General features: G+C 31.7%; 1 protein-coding gene across 1 annotated transcript; it reads right to left on the bottom strand.

Moving 5' to 3' along the window:
- Positions 1 to 511: 511 nt before the first annotated feature.
- LOC132744588 (putative N-acetylated-alpha-linked acidic dipeptidase) lies at positions 512 to 23,455 on the bottom strand. The gene is made up of 18 exons (XM_060733345.1): positions 23,141 to 23,455; positions 19,582 to 19,655; positions 18,737 to 18,877; positions 14,188 to 14,326; positions 11,483 to 11,605; positions 10,819 to 11,002; positions 10,320 to 10,410; positions 9,918 to 10,004; positions 9,619 to 9,704; positions 9,048 to 9,167; positions 8,533 to 8,615; positions 6,772 to 6,835; positions 6,166 to 6,334; positions 4,994 to 5,087; positions 4,351 to 4,603; positions 3,662 to 3,758; positions 2,683 to 2,775; positions 512 to 1,310 (listed from the first exon to the last, which is right to left on the bottom strand). The coding sequence occupies exons 1-18, from the start codon at positions 23,438 to 23,440 to the stop codon at positions 1,124 to 1,126; spliced, it is 2,385 nt and encodes a 794-aa protein (XP_060589328.1). The 5' UTR covers positions 23,441 to 23,455; the 3' UTR covers positions 512 to 1,123.
- Positions 23,456 to 25,217: the final 1,762 nt, after the last annotated feature.

Genomic DNA, 25,217 nt, shown 5'->3' with positions numbered 1-25,217 from the left:
GCACATTAAACTATTAAACAAGTAAGAGCCTGGTTCACAACGATTTTCAATAGAAGCTTGTTTAGGTACTTAAACACGAATGTTGACGAAAATAACCGAATTCACACGAAGTGATGGATGAAAAATGAAATGCTTGAAAACATATATCATTATAATAATCATCGTTCACTAACCGTTGATACATGATATTTAATTCATGAATTATGATGAATTAATACATCATTTTATGTACAAGTAAATGATATAAAGTAAAATAAAGAATCAATTTAGATAAACTGTATGTATATATAAAAAAGAAACCTGGAAGATCTTTCAGCCCGATTTAGATCAGTTTTGGCAGATAACAGTTGCACCACTGTAATTAATACATTAACACTTTTAAAATATTAAGAAAATGCGGTAAACTTGTATATTATATCTCTTTAGAGCATGTATAATATATATACAACAGAAAACTGGATGTTGTATTTTCAAAAAATCAGTAAAAGTCACTTTCACATATAATTTCCTAAAGTATAATAATGACGTAACGATATTTTTCTAACGCGCAACCTATGTTGTCTTTGAGACAGTTTGGCCCTAGTATAATGCGGCACGCGCCAGCTGCCTTGTTTGGCCTTTGACCTTTTAGAAAAGGCCTAAATGACATAAATATGCAAATTCACCAATAAATAATAATGGATAAGAGTTTGTGTAGAGCAAATATCTATTCCCTTTCATTTTCCCGCCAATGTAGTTTTCCATGTATAGAAAAACATTTTGCACGACTTTCACGTGTTTATAGTATTTTGTGTCGTTATGTTCATGTGAGAAGTTCATTATACATTACACACTTCAAATTTGGTAGAAATTAACATCATATTATAAGAGTATGATCACTTTTACCAGGAACATATGGATACATTTTGATTCAAGTATCTTATTCTACCCATTTAATATTTTACCAAGATTTAAATAATTAATCAATCTTCAATTCATACTTTCTTGACAGGCCAGCACGTTTCTTACTTTCTTGACTTTTTACTTTCAATCTGCGGTTTCTTCCAACATAGCAAAAACACAGACCATTTTTAAACATTTTGTATCCCAACTTCATTATCCAGCTTTACATGTGACGTCATTATCACGTGACCATCGCATCATTCAAAATGTCTGTCGCTCTGTTGAGACTGAGAACGATTAATGATATCTGTTCGTTAAGATGCTCAATCATTTCCGTTGAATTATAATTCGAATGTACGCTCCAGTAAATTCCTGGGAATGTTATCTCCTTCTTCAAGTCAAGAGGATCCGGCGCTAATAAAATGTTTCTGAAATAAAGATTAAAATAATATATGTGAGTGTACTTCCGAATTTGATGGTACCCTACATAACAAAGGTACCAAATTTTCTGTAATATCAGAGTTGTTTGCTAAACGAAAATTGAATTTAACAATTGACAGGGATCCAGACTGTTATTGACAAAATTTTATTCACTAATATTTATTTTAAGCCAGTTTCTTACTGACATTTTAGTATATTTGTCCCTTTTTTGATTCAACAGATCAGGGCGTCTGGATTCTAAGACCGTTTGATTCGTGTCTGACAAACCATATTGGATGTCTGACAAGTCAAATTGGGCGTACGGCTTTGACTATCTAATAAATTTTTCTGCGTTTAAGAAATAAGTTGTCGAAAAAAACGTCCAAGCAATAAATAATCTGTATAAATGTATGTATTCTGTTTGTTTCAATAAGGGTTCTAAAACGCCCTGTCGCGCACGTAAAGCTACGCACCCCGACTCTGAATTAATATTTTTATTTCAATAGACAATCTCGTTTAAAAACTAATTTATATGAATTGTAAATTCATTCGGGAAATATTTATTTTCTCAGATGGCTTTTATTGAAACAATAATTGATTACCAGTCCATTTAAATCAAGGCAAACTATAAAAAAACTTTCATTAGCTAGAAGTATAGTCATCATTTATCAATCTGAGTGAAAATAGATTGAATCGCTTGCTTAAGCTTAAGAAAATATAACTTTATATCTAAAATAAGTACATTTCTGGGAAGGTTTAATTGACAACAAATACTGTAAAACTGGTTTTATCCGCATCACATATATTTTTGCTAAAAATTGCAAATCAATTTCCGCGCGAATTTTTTGTTACCGTGAATAAATATATGAGCCGCGTCACGACAAAACTAACATAGTGCGTTTGCGACCAGCATCGATCCAGACCAGCCTGCGCATCCGCGCAGTCTGATCAGGATCCATGCTGTTCGCTTACCAACTCTATTACAAGTAGAGAAACTGATAGCGAACAGCATGGATCATGATCAGACTGCGCGGATGAGCAGGCTGGTCTGGATCCATGCTGGTCGCAAACCCATTATGTTGGTTTTGTCGTGACGCGGCTCATATGTATCCTGAATAAATATCAAATATTTTATATGTAAATGAAAATAAGTTTTGGCAAAGAAAAAAGTTTGTTCATTTCAGAAATTCAGCCGGTTAGGCTTAAATACATAAGCATCAAAATTCAGGTTTACGTTGCGGATATCAATGTACTTCTTAAACTTTTACAGCCAATTCTGCGACATGTTTTTTTTTTCAGGAGTAACGATGGCCACTAGTTCACCGCTTCTGTCTACTGTACAGTAGAATTTAAAAAAATACCACACAATATTTTATTTACCTATAATGTTTGTTTCCAGGCAGACCAACTTCGGATATAAATGCACGTGTTAGTTGTATCAACTTATTATTGAGAATATATAAATCAAATTCACTGAAAAATAAAGAGAGATATACATGTATATAAACCTCGTGGAGAATAAGGAAGAACTTAAACGGTAACTCTTGTAACGGAGCACCAACACAAACATGTACATGTACAAAATCAACATTTGTAATCATATGTTGGAATCCTTTGACATTAAATTCTGACATCATGAAAAAATGCACGAAATGAGTAATAAAGTTATTGCAATACGAGTGAAGTCCAATAATGAATTATTTTCATTATAACGGTTCTTTTCCCCAGCTAAACTAGGTCCATGGTTTTTTTTCTTAAATTTATTTTCCTAATATACTTTTGAAGATATAGCAGGACCATTAACCGCAATGGCTTCGAATCTCGTCAGGGACTTTGGTTTCTTTCAGAGAAACAATTTAACTAGCGTACTAAGCTAAAATGGCAGTGCATGGATCTTTACAGATGCCGCCTGCTCGTGGCTAGAAGAATGCACAGAAAGGCAGCCGGGGGATTTCCATAAGTAAAGTAGGACCTTAACAGTGTTATTTTAAACAAAACCACTACTCAGGTGCCTGCTCATGCCTGAGGTAACTGATGGATAGGTCTTCTTCCTTCCTCTATATCGAATGGCACCATATAACCTTAACAGTGTTGGTGTTACTTAAAATCCCAAAAATGCAATAAAATAAGTAAGAACTCAAGAAAAGCAAGACTAAACCATTTATGTAAAGGATTTTCCTTTCTTTCAATTTGAACAGTTCATTCATAGTTTCAGGATTTCAATATCATAATGTAAAGAATTAGCTACCAACAGTATAGATCCTGGTCAGACTACACGAATGTGCGGACTTGTCTTAACTCTTTACTGTTCGCAAAGGCTAAATACTAAAGGTATTAAAATATAATTAAATGAATGTACCTAAATTGTGTTATGTCGATATTGTTCATCTTGTATTTAAAATTTGTAGCTGCATTAGTGAATCTGTCTATGGCCTTCGTACATAACTCCGTGCTGTCTGTGAATGTAAAAGAAAAAGCAAAATATAATCACATGACATGACAGCGCATAATTTATGTATTTTATGCGACGCAAATTGGAGCCAGCGAAAACAATAACGGACATTATTGTTATCGGTTATTTTTATGGCCAATTTGGGGTCAGAAATGGACCCCAATTTGTGAAAAAAATCTCTGATTTTCAATTGTTTACATTCAAAATGTCATGTAAGATCGATCTTTGTAAAAATTTGAGTGTTCGTAGCAAAATTTATAAATACTATTATATACTGCTCTAGGAACTTCAAACAGTTTAATATTTTGCCATCCCTGACCAAAGGCAGGTCTAATATGTCATCAGAATGAAACTAAATTCGGATACTTTCTACTTTCAACGAAAATTAGCTGTAGAAGTTCTAAAAATTTGTTTGGAATTTTGCGACTAAAAGAGTGGTTGGAATCTAGCGTCACTTTGAACTAATAATGTATATCTACTAAGCTATGTTGAGTTCGGATCCTTTTCCCGTAATTGTCCTTTTTACTTTTTTTTTGGTTTCATTTTCTCTTAGACTTGACAAATAAATGCGTTCTTTAATGAGGTATGTGCTTTACCTAATGTTTTGCCCATCGATGCCAAAACCGTCATCATTTCGGATAAAACGTTCTTTCCGTTTTCAACAAAATCTATAAAACTCTGTAAATCAAATGGCAAGATAGCGGAATCTGACAATCTCAGGATGACGTCAGCAAGAACTTTCGTCATGGTGATATGAAGTATATAGTTCGGATCTATGAAGTTTTCTACGTAGTCTTTTGTATCTTCGAGTGCTCCTATTGCAGGGTAGGTGCTCAGGAATGGATATTTCTAAGGAAAAACAATCTTATGCTCATAGAATGATAAAGAATGTAATCGAAGTATTGTTTATCTTGTTTATTTGAAAAATAATCGGACGTCATCAAATTGACGTCATTTCATAATAAAATTGTAGATATATTTGGTTTTCCTGACAATAAAAATATGGCTTCATTGCTGAAAAATAACTTGTCATCATTTGTAGTGGACTAAAAGATACTGAACATACCAGTTTATCTTATAAATATAATATATGTATATAAAAAGGTTTGAAATTAATTGCAAGGATTAATCTGTATTAAACTTAGGTGAATGTAAAAGAAATATTCTGTCCTTTTACTTTAAATTATGTGTATGTTAACATAAAAACGGAAGTTATTATACTGTTTTAAATATATTTACCGTTTCATTAAATGTGTACTGAGGAAACAAAACCGGAACGCCAATTCTGTATGCAAAAGGGGCGTGGTCACTATCATCTCCTAACGATTTGAACCTGTAAGATGCAGGTAAATAATAAGAAAATTCTGTAAAGCAATTAAAAGACTTTGTTTTGACGTCATAGGAAATTGTGCTTATTGGCAATTTAACGTCACAAGATATTGTGATCATAGGCAATTTTGACGTCATAAGAAATTTTGATCATTGCTAGTGTTTGTTTGAGCATTATACCGATATGTGTAGATGTAAAAATATCTTTCTTTCTTTCTGAATATTTTCTGAATATGACAAATTGTTTCATCTGTTGCGAAAGGGCTTTTTTCTGGACATCAATTTAAACATTTCTGTAAAATGTAAAGAAAACTGTTCAAGTTATATCAGAAAAGAAAAAAGACTTATGAAAGATACTCCCTGTCATATAAAAAAGATGAGAAAGTGAAAAAAACAAAACAAAAAAAAACAAAGCAACATAAAACATTTTCAAAAACTGAGCAAACAAACAAAGCAACAACATCCATACGTAAAATGCGCATTATTATAATGATTCTCAATTTTTCAACAGCGTTGTGAATCCTCAATTTATAGATAAATGTATAGGTATCAACCATTTTAATTTATCATTTTAGAACACATAAAATACCACACTCCTATCATTTTCAGGTATATTTCGTATTTAAATTAGATTAAATAACGTTTATGAGCGCACGAAATGATTTCTCATAATCAAATTCAGATATAAAATGTTATATATTTGCTCATTATTCTACGATATAATAATTTTTCCGATCACGTGACCGTTTGATAAAATGGATGACATCACATTCTGTACGAGAACATTAAGTTTTATATCTAAAAGCTTTTACGGAAAATTGCATTCTTGATAAATAGGCAAATGAAAAACATAAAAACAGAAACAATCATAAATAAAAAAAAACAAAAAACAAATATTATGTGCTGATCAATATTTGTTGTTTAGAATGCGGAATGAAAAGTAGTTCCAAACCTCCAGACAACTTGAATAACTAGTTACTCAATAAATCATGTAAGACATATGTGTATTAAATTACTTTTAGAAATTCAATTTGGAATTGAAACCTAGCTGAAATCATGTGTACTGTATGTTTGTACTTTACCTAGGCTTATCATTTTGTGGGTCCGGGAAACTTCGCACCCATTTACTGTACACTGTGGACTCTTTCGTGCACCAAGCGGTGTTTGTACAATTAAGCTGGACTGTCTGGGTGGCGTTGAAGATCATGGAGTGTAACAGAGGGCTCGCACCGGCAGCAAAACTGTAGTTCCCTGCATGTTTTGCATAAATAAGACCACTTAAGTTGCAGGTTCATATAATCATCGCGAGGCGGAAACGGGGCTCCTTCTAATTACTAATTTATTTAAAAAAAATATGACATAGACATACGGATATTTCTAAAATTCTTTTAAAAATAGAATACTCTATTATTACGTAAATGCGCATTTATGCGCGGCGGAAAACTTTTAAAAAGATTACTTTCATTAACAAGTGTAAAGATTTAAGAATGAATACATTTGTGTTTTTCTTCATTTTATGAAGTCCCGTTTTTAAACTTTTAGGGGTAATTTAATTTGTCTCATGACGATTAAGAACAAGGGATATCTTTGAAGCAATTTTCAAATCTCTCCACAATGGAAGACAGATATTATATAAGTACAGTTCTAAAAATAGAAAATAAAGAGTTCTAGAGACTCAAACACGATACCTTGAATTAAAGCATCAAGGTTAATGTACGCTACAGCACCTGCCACGAGTTGCCGCTCATGCTCCTGAAAATATAAAACAGAATCAGGTATAGAAAACCATGTTTTATAAGGTATTACAAATTCCAATTTACCTTAAACATTCGGCCAAGTTCGCCAATTTTCGTAACAATTATTTACTTGGAAAGCGTTTAGAAGACATGATTTGTTGATGCTGCAGGTGTAGCGGACGATAAATTCGTCCAATTAATTATACACGGAAAGAGCCGAAATAATTCGAATTTGTACGAAATTATGACGGATTTTATTTTTAAATAATAAATGTCCCTCCAGGGCTTCCGTACTAAAGACTGAATTTCCACAAAATTTCATTCATAGGGAAAAAAATTACATATGCTGCCTATTTTTTTTCCGTTTCAAAAATAATCTTAAAAAATCAATCGATAAAAAATATGTTTCATTTTAACAAAATGTAAAGGTCTTACTGTATTTCCAACATAAATGATATAACTGCACATAAATTATTTTCTTATTGCCGCATCTTTCATACCAAAATGATATTAATATAAGGGCGTTTTTTTTCTAATATTACTTTTATGCGTATACAAATGGAAATTTAAGTGTTTAATTTAATATGATAAATTATTATACTGGTTTTAATATCAAGAAATAATCAAATATTTATGAGCAGGTGCGTTTTATGTTTTCAATTTAAGATGGTAGGAATGTTTTATGGTTCTTAATTAATTTCATGTCGATCGTGTTTTTTCTGATATATGATTAAGTCAAATTGTTTTTTCTTCTACGTGGTATATGATATATACACAGCCAGACACGAAATCAAGTTGGTTTTTTTTCTCAACAATTTAATCATGCTAAACGTCATACTAAATCATTTTAAAATAAAGATAATTCGAAATGTATGGTTTTAATATTTGATAAAGCATTATTTGTGTATTTTGTTTATAGAATTTTAATACAAAATATACTAGAAGATTTCTCAAGTTATCGCAAATGATGCCATCTGTTATTCTCAATAAGTAATATATGGCTTCCATAAATATTCATATAAAGTTTTTAAATTTTTGCATCTTTTCAGCAATTTTGGAATTCATAACAGTAGAAGTCAAGTGCTATGTGGCCCGGTACTTCACTTCAGTGTTGTTACTTATAATTATTCTGGTCATTCGGGATCATTGATTATTGAATGCCGATTAAGCCGGTGCTGGGGGGGGGGGGGCGTGAGAGACGTTGCACTTTTTCATCTCTCCTGAACAGACTCGATCAAACCGAGTCTGCAATTTTCATATTATATTGTTCTTTTCAATACTTCCGAGGGATCACCCAATTTTCTATGACTAAGAATTAATAGAAATTTATCTGAACAATTTAACAACATATCTGCTAATATATTTTTTAGAGAGGTCATTAAGGGAGAAATTATTAAATAAATAAATTATTAAGATATCTCCGCAATAGTGATATTAGTGGTTATGGCCACTCGCCCCTCACCTTTGTGGGTTCAAATCCTGACATGATTCTTGATTTGCTGGGAGCTTTATATTTCATTGCATTCAAATACTTTTGTAGAAGGTCGTTGGTTATACACAGGTTCCCGCTCGTGATTAACAAATAAAGCACAGAATGATACTTTAGTTAAAGCAAGATGAAGATAACTGTATATTTACTGAATTATTACGTATTTATTAATCCTTAAATATTAAACTTAGACCGTTTATGTATGAATGAAATTCACCACCTACCTGAACCCATTCATAAGCGCCTATGTTACCATATTTAGATGCGTCCCATAATGCAAATATGATCGTCCGACGCGGCCGCCACCCTGAAAATACAAACACAGTTAAAGGTTGTTGAATGTTATGAACAAGTTATTTGAAACTTTATACATTACATATTATACCCTATCTCAATCTCACTTTGATAGACACAAAACGGAAGTTTAATTGAATTTATAAAATTTGATTTGAAATTAACTTTACGAAACACGTGTAGTGATATAGTTGGACCTAGAGATTCAATATGCGTATATATACTTTCTTTATTAAATTTCAAATATTCTTTATTTACCTTATGACCAGATAGAACTAGGTATTCTACATTTTATCTTTTATGGTAAAATAAAAAAGCTAGTTGTTCTACACTTTATTAAATGAACATGAAGTAGTTTTCTTCCTTTGACCAAGGTGGTAAATTATAGAAATAAAAAACTCTACATTTTGTTTGAATGATTAAGATAGCTTGATAGATTCCATACCTTTTCCTATATGGTAGGCGAACGTTCTGGCAAGTTCTTGTATGACCGTGTAACCTGTACCCGAGTCCACACCGCCTTGAATCCATGAGTCTATGTGTGATCCAATTATTACATATTTGTCTAAAAAATATAAAATGAAAAAGTAAGAGAAATACTGACATAATGAATAACAACAAATGTCTCCACGAAGTTAAAACAAAGTTAATTTTCTAGAAAAAAAAAAAGAATTGCATTTTATACAACGATTTTTGTATTTACAAAGGTGGGTCATGGAATTCCCAGAAATTGTCCAACGAACTGGCAGCAACTACTACCGGAAATACTCCGCGATACTAAGTCGTTAAACATGCATGTATATTTTTTAACGTTTTACAACAGAACCATTATCCGAATTTGTTCTACATGTATAAATTAACATTGTTGAAATTTTTTTAGTATGAACCAGTCTAAGGATCCTGTTCTACGTAATATTTTCAAATTTGGTTCATTAAAATACGAGGAAAAAAGTTCCATTTGAAAAAATGATATTTATTTTAATTTTAAGGCATTAAATGTTAGTACATATACAAACCTGATTCGTAATGCCCTTTTACTACAGCCAGTATGTTTGAAATAAGTCTTTCTTGTATCATATTTTCAACTTGCAATACAACTTTTCTGAAACATGTAAATGTTAAGATTAGAGACATGGACCCGTAAAAAATTACATCTATTATCAGTGATGTAAATGGAAGCGAATAATGTCATACTTATTTTTCATATGTCTTCCTTTTTTATAACTATTTTAGGCTAAAACTTTAAGAGATACAACTTTTAAAAGAGTAAATAACCTCAACATGCTTAGATGGATGTAAGAGTGATCCCCCTTACCTATCATCTGTATATCCGGGTCCTAACCGATATGTCAAATTGAGACCTCCAAACCATTCGTTCTTCACGATTGGACCAGCCATATCGCTAAATAAAATTTAAAACAGTCTTGATAAAAAATACACAAAATGATTTTACTTCTTGACATCGCTACTAATTAAAACAGAAAAGTCGTTGCCTTAGCAACTTTCAGTTAATAAATCTGGAATTCGTAAAATAACGTTTAAATCCTTATATAAAGTAAGAGAATGTATAGCTACTGAAAAAAGTTAAAGAAAAAAATCAACCACAACATGTAGTCAGAATCTAACTGAAATATTTCATTTTACGACCTTGCAAAACACTATATTTAATTTGGTATAGGCTTTATGGTGGCAAAGAGGGACATAACTTGAAGCCTACCTGAGAAGAAATCTTGCGTCTTCATATCTGACCGGCTGGACAGGTATCTTCGGAAAATGTGACTTGACCTCTGACTTATGATGTATACCCGCTGATTAATTAAAATAATAACAGAAATGAACTTTATTATCAAATCAACAACATCAACAACAACAATAGCAGCAGTAGCAGCAGCAGCACGACAGCATCAATAAAAACACGGCACGTTTAGTGAATTGACAGACATTTGAAAACTAATCATACTTTTAATTAGATCAATCACAAACGGAGAGTTTTGTAGCTTAATACGATAATTTATGTAAATCTTGAACGTCAGTGGTATTAATTTGTTATTTTGATCAAGTTTCGTTAGGAGAGGGTACATGTTTTATCGCATATTGTCCGACATCAATGTCTTAAAAACATATATAATTTTTAAAATGATATCACTATGTTTGTTTAACTTCAGATTTATTATTTACTTATAGAACAAAAATGTGTAATTATTAGGATGGCTTACTTATAGAGGAGTAGTCGGGTGTTGAAGGGTCGCCGAGGAGATTGTATCGAACATGTGCCAATTGTACCGCCCAGCCCGGTAACCACCAACTCTCCGGATATACCGTCGACTGGTTGTTAGCATAATCCGCTGGGTCAGAATAAAGTATAACTGCCGCCGCTCCGTACCGTTCAGCATTTTTAACCTTGGTAAAAATTATTCACAATTTTGAATTCATAGATGTAATGAGACAAATGCAATTTTTTTCGATGATGATAATTGTTAAGAACGTAAGGCTATTTCATTAATAAAAAACATATTATTTTATATGACTACACAATATGCAAAATGAAATCCAATATAAATGGTATAACAAAAGTACAAACTAACAATGAAAATTTTCTACTTCTTTTCAAATTCTTCTTACCTAACCTAATTAAAATATTTCAAATATTTTCTAGATAACTTGTTAATATAAAACAAAGTGACAATGAAATTAGATACAATATTATTTACATTTCTATTCAGTTTACATTACATTGACTGTACATATACATACGAATCATTTTGCATACCATTTTACATGTGCGCAAGCTAAATCAAAACTATATTTAAAAAGAAAGAAACTAAAAATAGAAAGAAAATAAAAGAGAGGTTATCAAAAGCGAGCATTAAGAATAAATACCTTACTTGCTGGATGGATACGGCCGTATCTTATTATCAATAATGCGTCTTTGATGTCTACGTTGTTTTCAACCAGCACTTGTAGGTCCTCCGGCCGTCCGTAATGTCCATACACCACATTGTTCTGTAAAGCAATACATTGTTGTGAATTTCCATTTCATTTAATCATGAAACATGAAATATAGGATAAGTATCAAAAACAGTTTTCACTTAAAATATCGCCCCCGGGTATTCTGTATAAAAACGCTTGTGAAAAAGCCTTTGCTAAGTGGACGGAAATTGACTTTTTTAAAAGGGCCAATAACGTTTGATTGAAAAGTGCGGGAAAGTAAAGGCGGCAGTCCCATGGCAAAACCCATTAAGAAGAAAGCTAATAAGGCCAGCCTACTTAGTTACCAGCTCACGTGCTATTTTACGCATCGTTTAATATAAGGGTAGACATACCAATATTATTTCAGAACATCAAATGCACAACTAGAGACAACAATAAATAAAACGCACTATTTGTTGGCACAATGTTTGCAGTTGTTTTTCCATTGCATATATGCAATCAATGGAGAAAATTTCACATTCAAAGTTCACGAAAAACTAAGCACAAACTCTTTGTCACATTAAATTACACGTTTCTGCTGTCCAAACGTCTTTAATTACAAAGAAATTTGAGTTTTGATTTTGTTGAAAAAAAAAAGAAAAAAATGCCCAGCAATATCTGACTTTCAGCCAATTTCGTGTCGAACTGATTTAGCATCAAAACAAAAAAGTGTATTCCCGTTGGTTTTATTCCTGTCAAAAAGATCATTTATTTTGTAATTTCCTGTTGCACATCTGCATTTTCAAATGGATTCATGCAAATGATAGAATCGGCCATGTCTCTTCTTGATAAAAACCGTGCATAGCTCTTCACATAAACCTTCCCATCGCCAGTAACGATCGCGATTCTGGCCAAGGAAGAATGGTTCTCCCGGATAATTCAAGGGTGCACTCGTATCTTCTTTTTTTAAACTGCATTCCTCCAGATGAGCCAAAATATTAAGAAATCAAACTTGAGAAAAATGTACTAATTTCTAATAAAAGTAAAAAGATTTATGTGCGATATGTGACTAATTATACAGTATTTATTACCATATTTTTACAGTGTGACAAAGGCAGAAAGGGCTATTTTTGCATATTTTGATCTCTTTTTGGAAATTTACGTGAAATCTAAATGTCATTTGCAATGTGAAATTTGCCTTCTTTGTTCACTTCACAGTATTTCACTTTTATTAAATACATTTTCAAAATTTTCAAAGACATGAAAATTAACATGGATATGGAGGCATGTTTTTTTAGTTCTTCCTTACCTTCAACCACGAGTCAACAAGTCATCGAACTTAATAATAACACGTGCTAAATTGAGAAACTTGATTAATTGCGTTCACAGTGGAGACAGTTTCTCAAGATTACGTGTCAATAATTTGATAAAATTCACAAATTTCCGCAAAAAAACGAGTTCTGGTAAATTGACCTTTTCGAAAACCTAGCTAAACACCGTTTTCCGGTACGTTACCGTTTTAGCTCTGGGGAATTACACCAAATGAAGTACATAACACAGTTACGAGATATTTCTATTTTTCTATCATTATTTAACCGTTTAAGGTGAATAAAATTGATGGTTTTGAAAATTATCAATATTCCTTTTATATCTATTGCAAATTATTCAAAAAAATAAATTATTATGAAAATCAATAAAATTCAAACAGACGTATGGAAGACAGAATCTTCCATAATAAATAAGGTTATTTTCTGCGTAAACTTGTGTATTTACTTTATTTTTTTATGGAATTATTCATACAATGATATTTAATTATTTTCTTATAAAAAAATAACTGTTTTATTTCAATGTAATTAAAAAAAGGCCGAAAACATCGAATTCGCTATTACACTCCATTAGGTGAATTCCCCAGAGCTATGTACAGAAAGTACCGGAAAACGGCCTTTAGCTAGGTTTTCGAATTCGTGAATAAGGCAGCACACCACACTAAACTAAGCCACAGCTTCGAATGGCCAGGGAGGATGTCATGGATATAGTGACTATTGTGGATTTAAATGTCTAGTTTTCTTTAAAATGCATTTTCAGCATGAAATTTGTTTTTGTGACATGTAATATGATCATTGGCAAATTCGAAAACATGGTTAGAAATCGCATGCTGTTAATTATAGATGTCAAGGCCGCCATTGTTTGTAAACACTGCTTTTGAACAGCATGCTCGGTGAAAACAAGTAATTTTACAGGGGGCTACAAACTTTCAGCAATAGCAAAAAATCTACAAGGCCAAGCACCTATATCTTTGGGATATTTTGCATGTATAGGGAGTTGCTAAAGCAGTGACACAGTTGCTGTAGCGCATATATTTGCAGGTATTTTTTGCCGGCGGGACGAAATATGTTGTTTTGGGTATCGGACCACTATAGATTTTTGGCTTTTACGGAATGAATTTGAATTTTTTTAACTGCCTGACTGTTGCACATGGGATGATTTCATTATAAATTTGCAATGTTATGACATATATGTTCTTAACAAAATGTGTTTTCTTTTTCCAGGTTGTGTAGTTTGGGATCAGATTTATCAGACATATTGCTTGTAGGACACTGACGGCAGAAACTTGAAATTAAGTGTGGAGTGCTACCTAAACAAAGGGCAACAAATAACATGAATAAATACCGTACCGTCGTCACTTTTCCGGATGGCGAATACGCGCTAAATGGCAAGTACTCCGGATGTGAACTTGATGTGTTGTATTGACTATGGAAAATGAGAGAACCATTCGCTGTCTGCACCGTCACTAGATTAGCGTTCATGTTTGTACTAAAAATAGAAAAGCAAAAATATGCAAATTTTTCAGCCTCGTTTTAGACTATCAGCTCACGTGACTATTTCTAATAATCAAACCACAACACACAACAAGTCGTAAATGTTGAAAATAATAAACGCAATCTCGAAATTATTCCATTGCAGTACTGTTTCTAAACAATCAAAATGCTTGGTTTCGTATTAGCCATGTTTTTCAATATTGGACCTGATTCCATCATATCACTTAGCCCTGGTATATTCATATTAGACCTATTTTCACAGTGGATGAAAAGGAGTACTCCTGTTTTCGCATGAAAGGTGCTTAAAAAAATAAGGTACAGTGGTCGGGAGTAACAAGTGCTTGGTTTGGCAAGACATGGTACACATCGAATTGTTTAGGTCTGCAAGATTTCGTGATCTACTGTGATTGTGGTAGAATATGTCATATATTTGGTTGAGATAGAATCAACGATTGTAGGTTCGGAAAAACAAACAAATACATTTTTAATAATACATGGTTAGTTAACAATATATGTCGCAAATAGCCAATATATAACACAAAATGAAAACTTATAACACCAAAAAATATGAAACAATGGATGAAAAACAGCGCTGTGCCGACATTGAAGTGAAGAAAACCTAATTTTCCGATTGACTTATATAAAACATTCATAAAACAAATTTATGGCACCTGTCGACAAGAACCAAGAAATAAGACAAAATGAAAACCTATAATACAAAAAAAAAACACCATGAAACAATAAATGAATAGAGCTCTATGTCGACATTTAACTGATAACCAATTTTCCAGCTGACCTAAATAGTATGAGAAATTGGAAAACATGTGAAAATCGTGCTGAAAACTATTATCAAATTTCTAAAATAGATTACTAAGTCAGCACTCTGTCGTTATTTTCAAATTAGAATCTATAAGGAATAAGTTTGCCTTAGATATATGATAGTCTTATACATAAAAAATACATCGTTACGAACTATATTCTCACAAATTTTCTAATTAAGTTGAGAAAAGGAAACCACTTTCTTATATTTTTCTTTTCGTGACAAATGAAAATGAAAACAAGCATGGAATTTATAGTTTTAGCCGAAAAAGAAAGATCCCTTTTTCCAATATCATGTTTGATGGTTTTCACACCTTTCTTGTTGTTATTTTATGTTACGTTTCATTTCATTAGGAATTACGGACGCTTCTCACTGTAACCGGTTATACACAGTGTTTTTTTAGGAAAAGTGTAATGTAAACTTCTCCTTGTTCTAAATAAAATTAAATCTATCTTTTTTATCATTGAATTCAGTTCGCCCTTGAACAGTTTAGTCAATTGAAATTAAATTTTCCTGACATTTTGATGAAATTCAGACATATAAATAGGTCGATAGCGTCTTTTAAAACATGTTGAACGATTTGAAAACACGAGACGTTAACTTTATCTTAACGATTCCAAATCACGCATATAAAATATCAAGGGAAACTTCCATTAAATTGGAACAAGGGAAATTAAATTACTCATAAAATCAATATTATTTTTTTTTTAGTTTTTTTTTATTCTCTACATCTTGTAGTATTTTTTTCATGTATTTTTCTGAAATCTCATGCGGGACTCTTAGAACTGTCAAATTGAAAAGATCGGTTCCTTGTAATTAATTCATAGCATTTTTTAAAGTGTAAAATAGCATTGGCCATAAACAACTTAGGTGCTATATTTTAGCATTTAGAAACTTTCATTGATTGGGAAATAATAAATTAGCAATTTGTTGATATTAGAACTCTAAATAAAAGTTGATTTGTCATATTATGTAGATTAATAAAAGATTTTTGTACATTTTGTTTCGTGCTTATAAAAGTATATAATTTACTGTAATAGGTACACGGTTCTTAGACAAAATCATTGTCTTAACATATATGCGTTTTTTGTGTACACATAAACATACGATTTTCTTTACACGCTCATTTTTACACACACTCATTTTTGTGCACGTGAACAAGCTACTTAACACTTTCCATTAATAAATAGTTGTATAAATAAATAGTTGTAGAGCTTTCCAACTTTAATAAAACACGTTTATCTTAATAATAGATAGTTCTAAGAATTCGTCCAATTTGAATAAAACGTCTTTATCTTAGACTAGAATTACGATTTATTTGTCTACATAGATGACAGGGTTAAGATATTTAAAAAGTTATCACCAATATGATGTGATAATCTCAGTATGATTTAGCTTCTGTGGCAATTTTATCATTGAAATATATAGGGTTGGCCTTAAGAAACTTCATTGTTAAATGTCGTGTATAACTGGCACCGTATTATGGAAACAAAATGTTTGAACTATATCATTTAAGATTTTGCTGTTGGTCTTAATTCTGTACAAAATTTCTTTTATGGAAAAAGACATTTGTCTTAGGAAAACAAGACCGTACAAATGTATTTGAAAATCAAAGTTGTTGAATAGATGTGTTCCCGTGTGACATTAACATTACTTGCACGTGTTTGAATCGTAAAAGTGTTCTTTTAAAGAGCATTAAATTTTTAAGTTAAATAAATTCACACAAGGGTGTTATAATAGACTGTAAAACAAATCACGGAAGTTATTGAATTTTAATAGGCAAAGAACGGGTATTGGTTATTTTATTGATTTTTTTTCTGACTCGAATTTCGCAAGTCAGATATGTATGTGAATTCTGGTTTTTAAATTTTGTCGAATATCACAAACGATTTTTGTAAGATTCTCAGACTTATGTACATAATATACTGTGGATTTTGACTATTCACACAATCGAATCGTTTTTGGCAATATCATTATTTCATTGCTTAGAATATCTTCGTTCTCGGACTTTTTTGTCTTCAAATTATTTCTTTATTTGACAACTCATATATATATATGTGTGTCAAAATCGACAATTCTCTGTTATTTTGAAGTTCTTGTATCAGTTTATACAGAAAACAATCCGTATTAAGTTGAAACAGCGTTCTCTTTTTTCTTTATCTAATATACATGCAATTTTTTTTAAGAAAAAATAACACCCACGTTTCAATCAAGAAATAAACTCGTTTCATCAACATAAAATTTCTTCTTTTGACAAATATGACCAGAACAGACTGCTCTCATCTGGAAACTTTACCATTTACTGTAAAAGCTTTCTTCAACATTTCACAATTAAGTGCCTTTAACGTCTATTGCATCATAATAAATGTCCGTTTCTCTGAATAAAATCATAATTTGTTTGTCTACATAGTTTTTGCGCAAATTGTCGGATAATTCAACAGTATGAGTCACATAATGATCGATGAGGGAAAATAATTTCTTAAGCAGTTTTTATCGCCAACAATTTTTTATATTTACGGCATTTATCCATACAAGGCGTAGTCAAACACCAATTTCTTCACATCTTTGTTAATGTCTGTTATATTTACCGAAATTTATCCATGCATTTATCCATACAAGCGTAGTTAAACAGAGAAACTTTTTATACAGTCAAACATGTGTTACAGACCGAAAAATAAAAACCATCCTGTAAATAAAGGCCACTTTTTGATAATCCTCTGTCGAAAACATAGATCCGAATTATCTAAAAATAAAGACCATTTAACTATTTTTCTGTCTCTCCTTTTGGAGGCCTTTGTTCATATTTTGACTGTATTTTTCAATATATTGTACCAGCTATATATATACTTGGACTAATGTCAGTTTATATACGATGATGTAATTGTCAAAAAATCACTTTCCAAAAGCCGGAAAACATTTCCAGAGTTTCACTTCGTATCGGGATGTATATTTTATTCAATAACGTCCGTGATTTGTTTGATCATGACGATAATTATAACACTCTTGAGTGAATTTATTTAACTTAAATTCGTAATTCTCTTTAAAGAGAACAATTTTACGATTCAAACACGTGCAAGTAATGTTAATGTCACAAGGGAACACATTTATTCACCAAATTTGAATTTCAAATACATTTATACGGTCTCGTTCTTCTGGTTTCAAAGGTCTTTTTTCTACGGGGAACATTTTGTACAAAATCAACAGCAAAGTCGTAAATGATATAGATCCAGTTTAAACATGTTAAAAACAAGATTTTATTTAGACAATAAATTATACTATAAAAGTTCTTATGGTTGACACTACTTTAATGATAAAATTGACTCTCTATTATACAAATTATTATCTATATGAACAAAATCCACCCTAATATTCTTGTCTTATATAGCGTTTATTTTTCACTTTTATCATAGTAATTTATATTTCAATATTTCATAAATGCTACTGCAATATTGTTTTTGAAATTTCATTAAAACCAGAAAATGTCTTTGCAACATAATAACTAAAATACGAGAAAAAAAAAGATCAATAATGATGGACGAAAAATATAATACTTTTGACGATAAAATCAAACCATCAAAAACTTACTAATTCGCATACGACAATGTAACGTTGTACTTCTTGACCTTTACGGCGTCAAACGGGAACGTTTTCCATTTTTGTTCAACGTAGTCCAGAAGCTTGTTGGCTGACCCAACGCCAGACATGTGAACACAACGGGTAATTATCCTGGAAAAGTGATACACGGAATATGAAAATGAAATAAATTTTTATCTGATTTGTGAAAAAAAAGACATTTAAATGATTCGGTTCAATTTAAAGGATAATAATTATAAGAAATTCATGTGAGAATTTGTTCTACTTAAATTTCGGAGATAACATGTCGTCCAAAATTGTTGAATATTGAATCTGAAAAATGAGATTTTTAATAGCAAATTATTCATACAATTCTTTGATTATTTGTGAAACTCAAAAGCAATTGTGATATGTGATTGTAATCAATGACACAAGTGCACGACTGGAACAAATTCTCAAAATGTGGTTTGGGAGCCATGACCTCTTCCGACAAAGTAAGGACGGACTGTATACTTGCTGTCGAAATATGCTTACGCCCATGACTTGACAGTAATTAAGTGGTTTCTGGTAATATCAATCCTAAACCTTCTGAGACCGAAAGTGATAAAATTAAAGTACTTACTAGTACAGAGTCAGGTGACCCTGGACATTCGTGCAGACCGACCAGGCACTCGTACTGTTGGTAGCTCAACTTTTATATTTTTATATCAAAATCTCTCATACCTTGAATGGACTGGTTCCCATTCAAATCAGGTCAAATTCATAAAACAAAGTCAACAGGTGAAGAACTAATATCTACTGGAGGCAATTTAAAGAAAGTCAAATATGTAGATGCTTTTATTACATCATATACTTACTTCATATGATCTTCATAATTATAAACATCTTCCAAGTCGTCTTGTATCAGCTTACTAAACTCCCTATCATAATCCTATAAATGATAAATATTCAACTCAATTTATTTCAATCAATGCAAAACCTGAATACTGATATAATTAAAGATTTTCTTGAATGATTCCGATCAAAAATTGATTCTTTCTTCCCCATTATCAAAAGACGCTCATCTTATTAAAATAACATGTAATCTTTGATTGGAGATATTACTCCAAGGTACCGAGTACAGTTGCTTTGCTTACACTTTGTATGCTAAAGAACCATTTTTTTTGTTTGTTTAAATATACAAAATTTATTTTAGTTCGAATGAGTAGGAACCTTTTAAAAGCTTATAGACATACTCTCGAATATGTTCCTGGAATCAACTAGTACTAAACAATGAGTGTGAAGTTTTATGAAACAAACGACTCCCCTCTGACGGGGTTTAAACCCTCGCTGACAGCGATCCTTGGATAACTGGTCCGACACATTAACCACTTGACCATGCCGTCACTTAAGAACCATTATTATTACTGGGAAGGAGAACCGTCATATCCTCAAAAGACATACACAAACATTTGTTAGCGGGAGAGTTGTTTCTGGAGATGACAATTAATATATTTGGCTGTATTGAAACGTGTTGATCTTTTCCTTTACTGACGCTACGTCTACAAATGTTTCAATACGGTCTGATCTTGTTAAACTAATGTAATTGGTAAAGTTACTCCAGCGCTGAAAATGTAAACAATTGTAATCCTGCTCTCACGCCGACAAATATTTTCGTCTTAATCAGTTCTATAGCTAGATTTTTGTATGAAACTGATAAATTTGATATTTTGTCTCTTATTTTGAGCATCCAAAATCTACTGATACAAATGAGCATTAGTTTAATAGATGAAATTGCACTTTTACGCAAAGTGCAAGTTCGCTGACGGATTGAAAGCTGTTACTTTATGCCATTTGGTAGACAAATAACTTGCACCAGATTTTATAGCAATTCGTTTTTACAATAGCTGCCTCAGATTCTGTTTTATCTTTGCATATAATTTGATGGATAATGTTTGATTATTTAATAATCTAAATACGTTGCAATTACCCAAGATAAATACATGATCAAACGCGCCTAGCATAGATATTATTTCAGGTCCATTTACGTAAATGTGAGATTAGTCTCTTGACTATAGAGAGTATAGCATGCAACTAATCTTTCATCCCTTTTTAACTTTATAACCTTGCCGTTTAATTCTATAAAAGCATATTCTGATGACGGTGATGAATAATGTGATAATAGGCTATATTGTATGTCGTTTTACCCATGGATCTAAAGTAAAAATGCATCTTTTTTTTATAAATTACGACCAATTTATCATACTTTTATACCAGTGAATCAGTTCCGATTCTATAACGTTACAATATCAAAAGCATATTGATTTCAAAGCAGGAAAAAGCAAAATAAAAAACGTCTAAATAATTACCCTTAAGGTAAACCAGCTGCCTTTGAACGCGTATTGCAAGTACTCCTGGTAATAAATATCAGGTTTTTTTTAAATGAGGCCATATAAGTTATGAGTCGACTTTAATTTGCAGCTGTATTTTTATACAAGCTTTGCTGCCGGGCATGTTAGAAGCATTTGGAATGTGAAAAGCTTTTATTCGTGAAGCAGAAAGTACTGAAGATATGTGTAAGTGGAAGCCGTTTTTTTCTTTTGTTAAAACATAAACGCCCTTTATCTTCGCTTTAATTCTAACCATTGTCTAAAGTATTCAAAAATCAAAGTAAGTATGAAAACATTTAAATGTTGAAGGTGAAAAAAATCTTAAGCAAAATTTAAGAAAATTTATTATTTTCTCTTACGTTATTAGATAGTGTACTGTACTTGTATTTGTTTGAAAAAGACTAAACAACACGGAATCCCTTTCACAGGCCAATATTGATTCCTTCAGTAATGTTCCATCATCATAATCTATCTCTGTTAACAATATATAAGGCATTAAACATTAAAAGGAAACTTTCCGGGACAAGGTGTCGGAAGAATGGTCATCTAGGGAAAGATTTAAAAACGTTCTTTAAAGAACAATTAATAAATTGCTTTAAGGTGATCCCCGGGGAGCGCCGTAAAGTTGTTTCCGTTTTCCCATTCATCTTCCTTAAGTGTTATACGCTAATAGAGGCTTGATATCGTTAAAAATCTAGAATAAGCCTTAATGAATTGATATCCGAGAAATGATCGAGGAAAATAGGGCGGAGTCAATATGAAATATTCCGGAGAAAACTTCTAAGACACGCTTCCTCTCTTTGATTTAGTGAATGCAATTGTCATGTTGAATAAGACTCTTCAGTTAAAGCTGTAGGGGTCAATATTTATTTGACAAAGTTTAAGCATACTTAAAGGTTTTGTCATCAGAAGAGTTATTAATGTTAATTATTATTTTAATTTTCATGACATTTCTATCTAGTAACACGAATGCATTCATTTATATACGGTCAGATAAACGACAAATCAACGATATTATCATATCAAAATACAAGGATAATGGAATGTGTAGATATTATAAAAAGAGCATTGAATAAATTTAATCAGAAGACGAGCGTTCAAACAAAAGAAATGTAAGATATAAAATTCTTCCTCCTTAAGGCACATTTTTTTTGTGTTGCTTCAATAGTAAATGTCCATCAATATACGTCAGTGTCTCCAATCTAAGAAACACACATGGTTACATTTCACGGAGTCCATGATTAGGCTCTCAAAGGCGCCATAAATGAAGTCTTAATAAGTTTTCCGTTGGAGAGGACGTGTTAACAATAAATAATGACCGAAGTCTCTCTGGGCGTTAGTATTGATTCAACAATTTCTGAGGGAAAAAAAGCTTTATCAGACATTTTCGGAACTGTTTTGGTTTCTCCTTACATCAAATAAATGAGCGGGGTTTTCAATTTATGTCATTAACAGAGTTTCGCATCATTCCATATCGCTGCATGGCGTCCTGTTTTATGAGATGATAAGTTTTACCTCCAATGTGAGATAAATGTAGTTATAACTTTATGGTATGATTGACGAGAAGAAATCCCCACAGAGTCTGAATCCTAAATCTTAAATGACACCGTAACGTTCTATTGGGTTATGAAACAATGTTTATTCGTGGTTTTGTGATATATCCGCAATTTTGCAAATTAGGATTCTGATTTTCAAATCCCACATAAAGGATGTTACATGCTTTATTGAAACATTTTTTTCACTATCCTAATGAATATTATGCCATTTTCATCGCCCATCTTAAGTTGACCAGCAAACCTTAGTAGACTTCTCTTGGCCTTACTGCTTTTAACAATGTATAATCTAAAGATAAAAAAGAAAAAAGAATTATGTGTTCTAAAATAATTTTAATTCTAGAGTTAGTAAGAAGCCTTTCACGTGATTTTTTAGTTCAAACAAGATTTAGATTTGATTTCTAAATCTTACATATCGGAAAAAAAAGAAAAGATTTGACAATGTAATGCCTTATATATAATTGTTTCAAGCGGTGAAGCACTGCCTCACTTACCTGTTTGATACTGTAAATGCTGCTTGTGTTGGGCTTTTCATATATTGGTAAATCTTCATTACTGCTATACACCGTCTTTCTTAACAGAAAACCTATCACAAGTCCTATACCAAACACTACAGTTACTGTCAAAGCCTTTATAACCAAAGGTTTCTTGTCCCCTAGCGGGCATGTGCAGTTTGAACACCAGACACTGTGACCTTGACCTTCGAGGTTTTTATATTCTATGTCAATATTCTCGGAATCCGCTTCATACCGTGACACTTGTTTTCCCGCCGTGTAACGTCCTTTTGACGGCATCCTGAAAAGACATAATTAAACAACATATAATAAACTGTGGAAACTTTGATATTTGATGAGCAATGAAAAACATCAACATGATTGGTTGAGAATGTCACACCCGGTTATATTTAATCTGTTTATAAGATATAAGGGAAATGCAACATTACTCATACAACCCCCCCCCCCCAGTACCGGCCTAAGTGGTATCTAACCGTCAACACTAAAACTATAATCATTCTTGTAAAAAATGACACCAAGGGACCAAAATCAAAACACAATAAGTAACATAAAGATTACTTTATGAACCTGGCATGCAACATTTGTTTATCTGCTGTTACATGTATAACGACGAATTTTCTAGGAAGGATTATTGCAAAGATTGAACTTAAAAGTGCGAGATTTGCAATATTTCGTTTCTCGTTAGGCCCGTTATAATGAACAATGTATTCCTCAGACTTTGAAAGACAAAATAATGTACATTTGTAAAACATAAAATCTTATCATTCACAAGTAACAATAAGGCTTCAATTTTCATGTATTATTAATTCATTTCATGTTTTTTAATTTAACTTATCAATACCTTTAAACTATGTTCTTAAGTGTTTTAGTGTAACATCTTACAAAATAATCATACATTGATATTTTTCAGGTGAAGAGAGGCATTTAATTTTGCGTGTTAGCTAATCGTCATGAGAAGAAATTACAGTGCAAACAATATCAAGAAGCAAAATAAATCTTGAAAGTGTTTCGATTTTACAAAAATAAAAGGTAAAAAAACTCCGGCATTCCCATAAATCATTTGTTCTTTTCGCTGACAAATGGCGTATTTTTTGTATTTTTTTTTTCGGGATAAAGAAACTCTGGCATTCCGTTAAATATCCCTTTTGATCATTTGCTCTTTTTTCCGGGAAAATGGCGTATTTATTATTTTTTCGTGAATAAAGAAAGCCCTTATCATAATCAATATGAGTATTTGCATCTATGTGGTAATGTACTTTTTTCTTTTACTAGTTACAGACACATTTCTGTCTGGGTCGTAAACCTATCCATTTGCTAAATATATTTAATAAACTACAGGGCAAGAAAAATATCCAGAAAAGACACGTTCTGTATCATTTCTGAAAATATTGCTTCAAGTAAAAGAAACGAAGATATCGTATTCTGTAAGAAAAAAGAAAGAAATATATATTGATAAACTTGAGACTTTGAGGCAGTCTATATCAGATATGCTTTCATAAACGTTTCATTAAAAGATTAAACGATTTATTAATTGTCTTGGTGATACAATACTTTGAGAAATATTGACACGTCTGATTACAAGAAGACATCATGCATAAATATGATAGGTAGAAATTGTATTTGTAAGGAAACAACTGATAATTTCATTGATATAAAATGAATACATAACCTAATTATTATTTTTTTTTCAAGTTGAAACTGCATTGTTCTTATTAAATTTATTTTCTTTAACATCCTTTATAAACATTGAACTTTTTGTATGATGAATTATTGACATTTGTAAGATTTTCCTCTTTTTCAAACTCAGACTGCAATTTACAACGAAGGATGATTACTATTTTTCGACACAAAACAACCGTAGACAAATCTATTTTTTCTCCCTACAAGTAAATAGTTCTTTTCTTCATTTAAAGACACAATAACTGTTATATGTCTGCAGGGAAGATAATCTTATCCTGTCCACAAACACAAGCTGATTTATATTGTTGTGTTTAGCTTTGACAGAAAGTTTTAAGCCAGTTCCAAATCTGTCTGCTTACTGTGTCTACTATCATTA

This window comes from Ruditapes philippinarum, unplaced genomic scaffold, assembly GCF_026571515.1.
Source record: "Ruditapes philippinarum isolate M1 unplaced genomic scaffold, ASM2657151v2 ctg5448_1_1_1_1, whole genome shotgun sequence".
NCBI lineage: Eukaryota > Metazoa > Mollusca > Bivalvia > Venerida > Veneridae > Ruditapes > Ruditapes philippinarum.
The sequence above is the reverse complement of the archived record's forward strand: the minus strand, read 5'-3'. Positions and strand labels throughout refer to the sequence as shown.

What these genes read in the sequence shown, in the direction of transcription:
- LOC132744588 (XM_060733345.1), bottom strand. Translation starts at nt 23,440, where the DNA reads ATGCCGTCAAAAGGACGTTACACGGCGGGAAAACAAGTGTCACGGTAT. An exon ending in GACGCAAGATTTCTTCTCAG is followed by an intron (nt 10,005 to 10,319) that starts GTAGGCTTCAAG and finishes AATTTTATTTAG; the next exon opens with CGATATGGCTGGTCCAATCG. An exon ending in ATCGACATAACACAATTTAG is followed by an intron (nt 2,776 to 3,661) that starts GTACATTCATTT and finishes TTTATTTTTCAG; the next exon opens with TGAATTTGATTTATATATTC.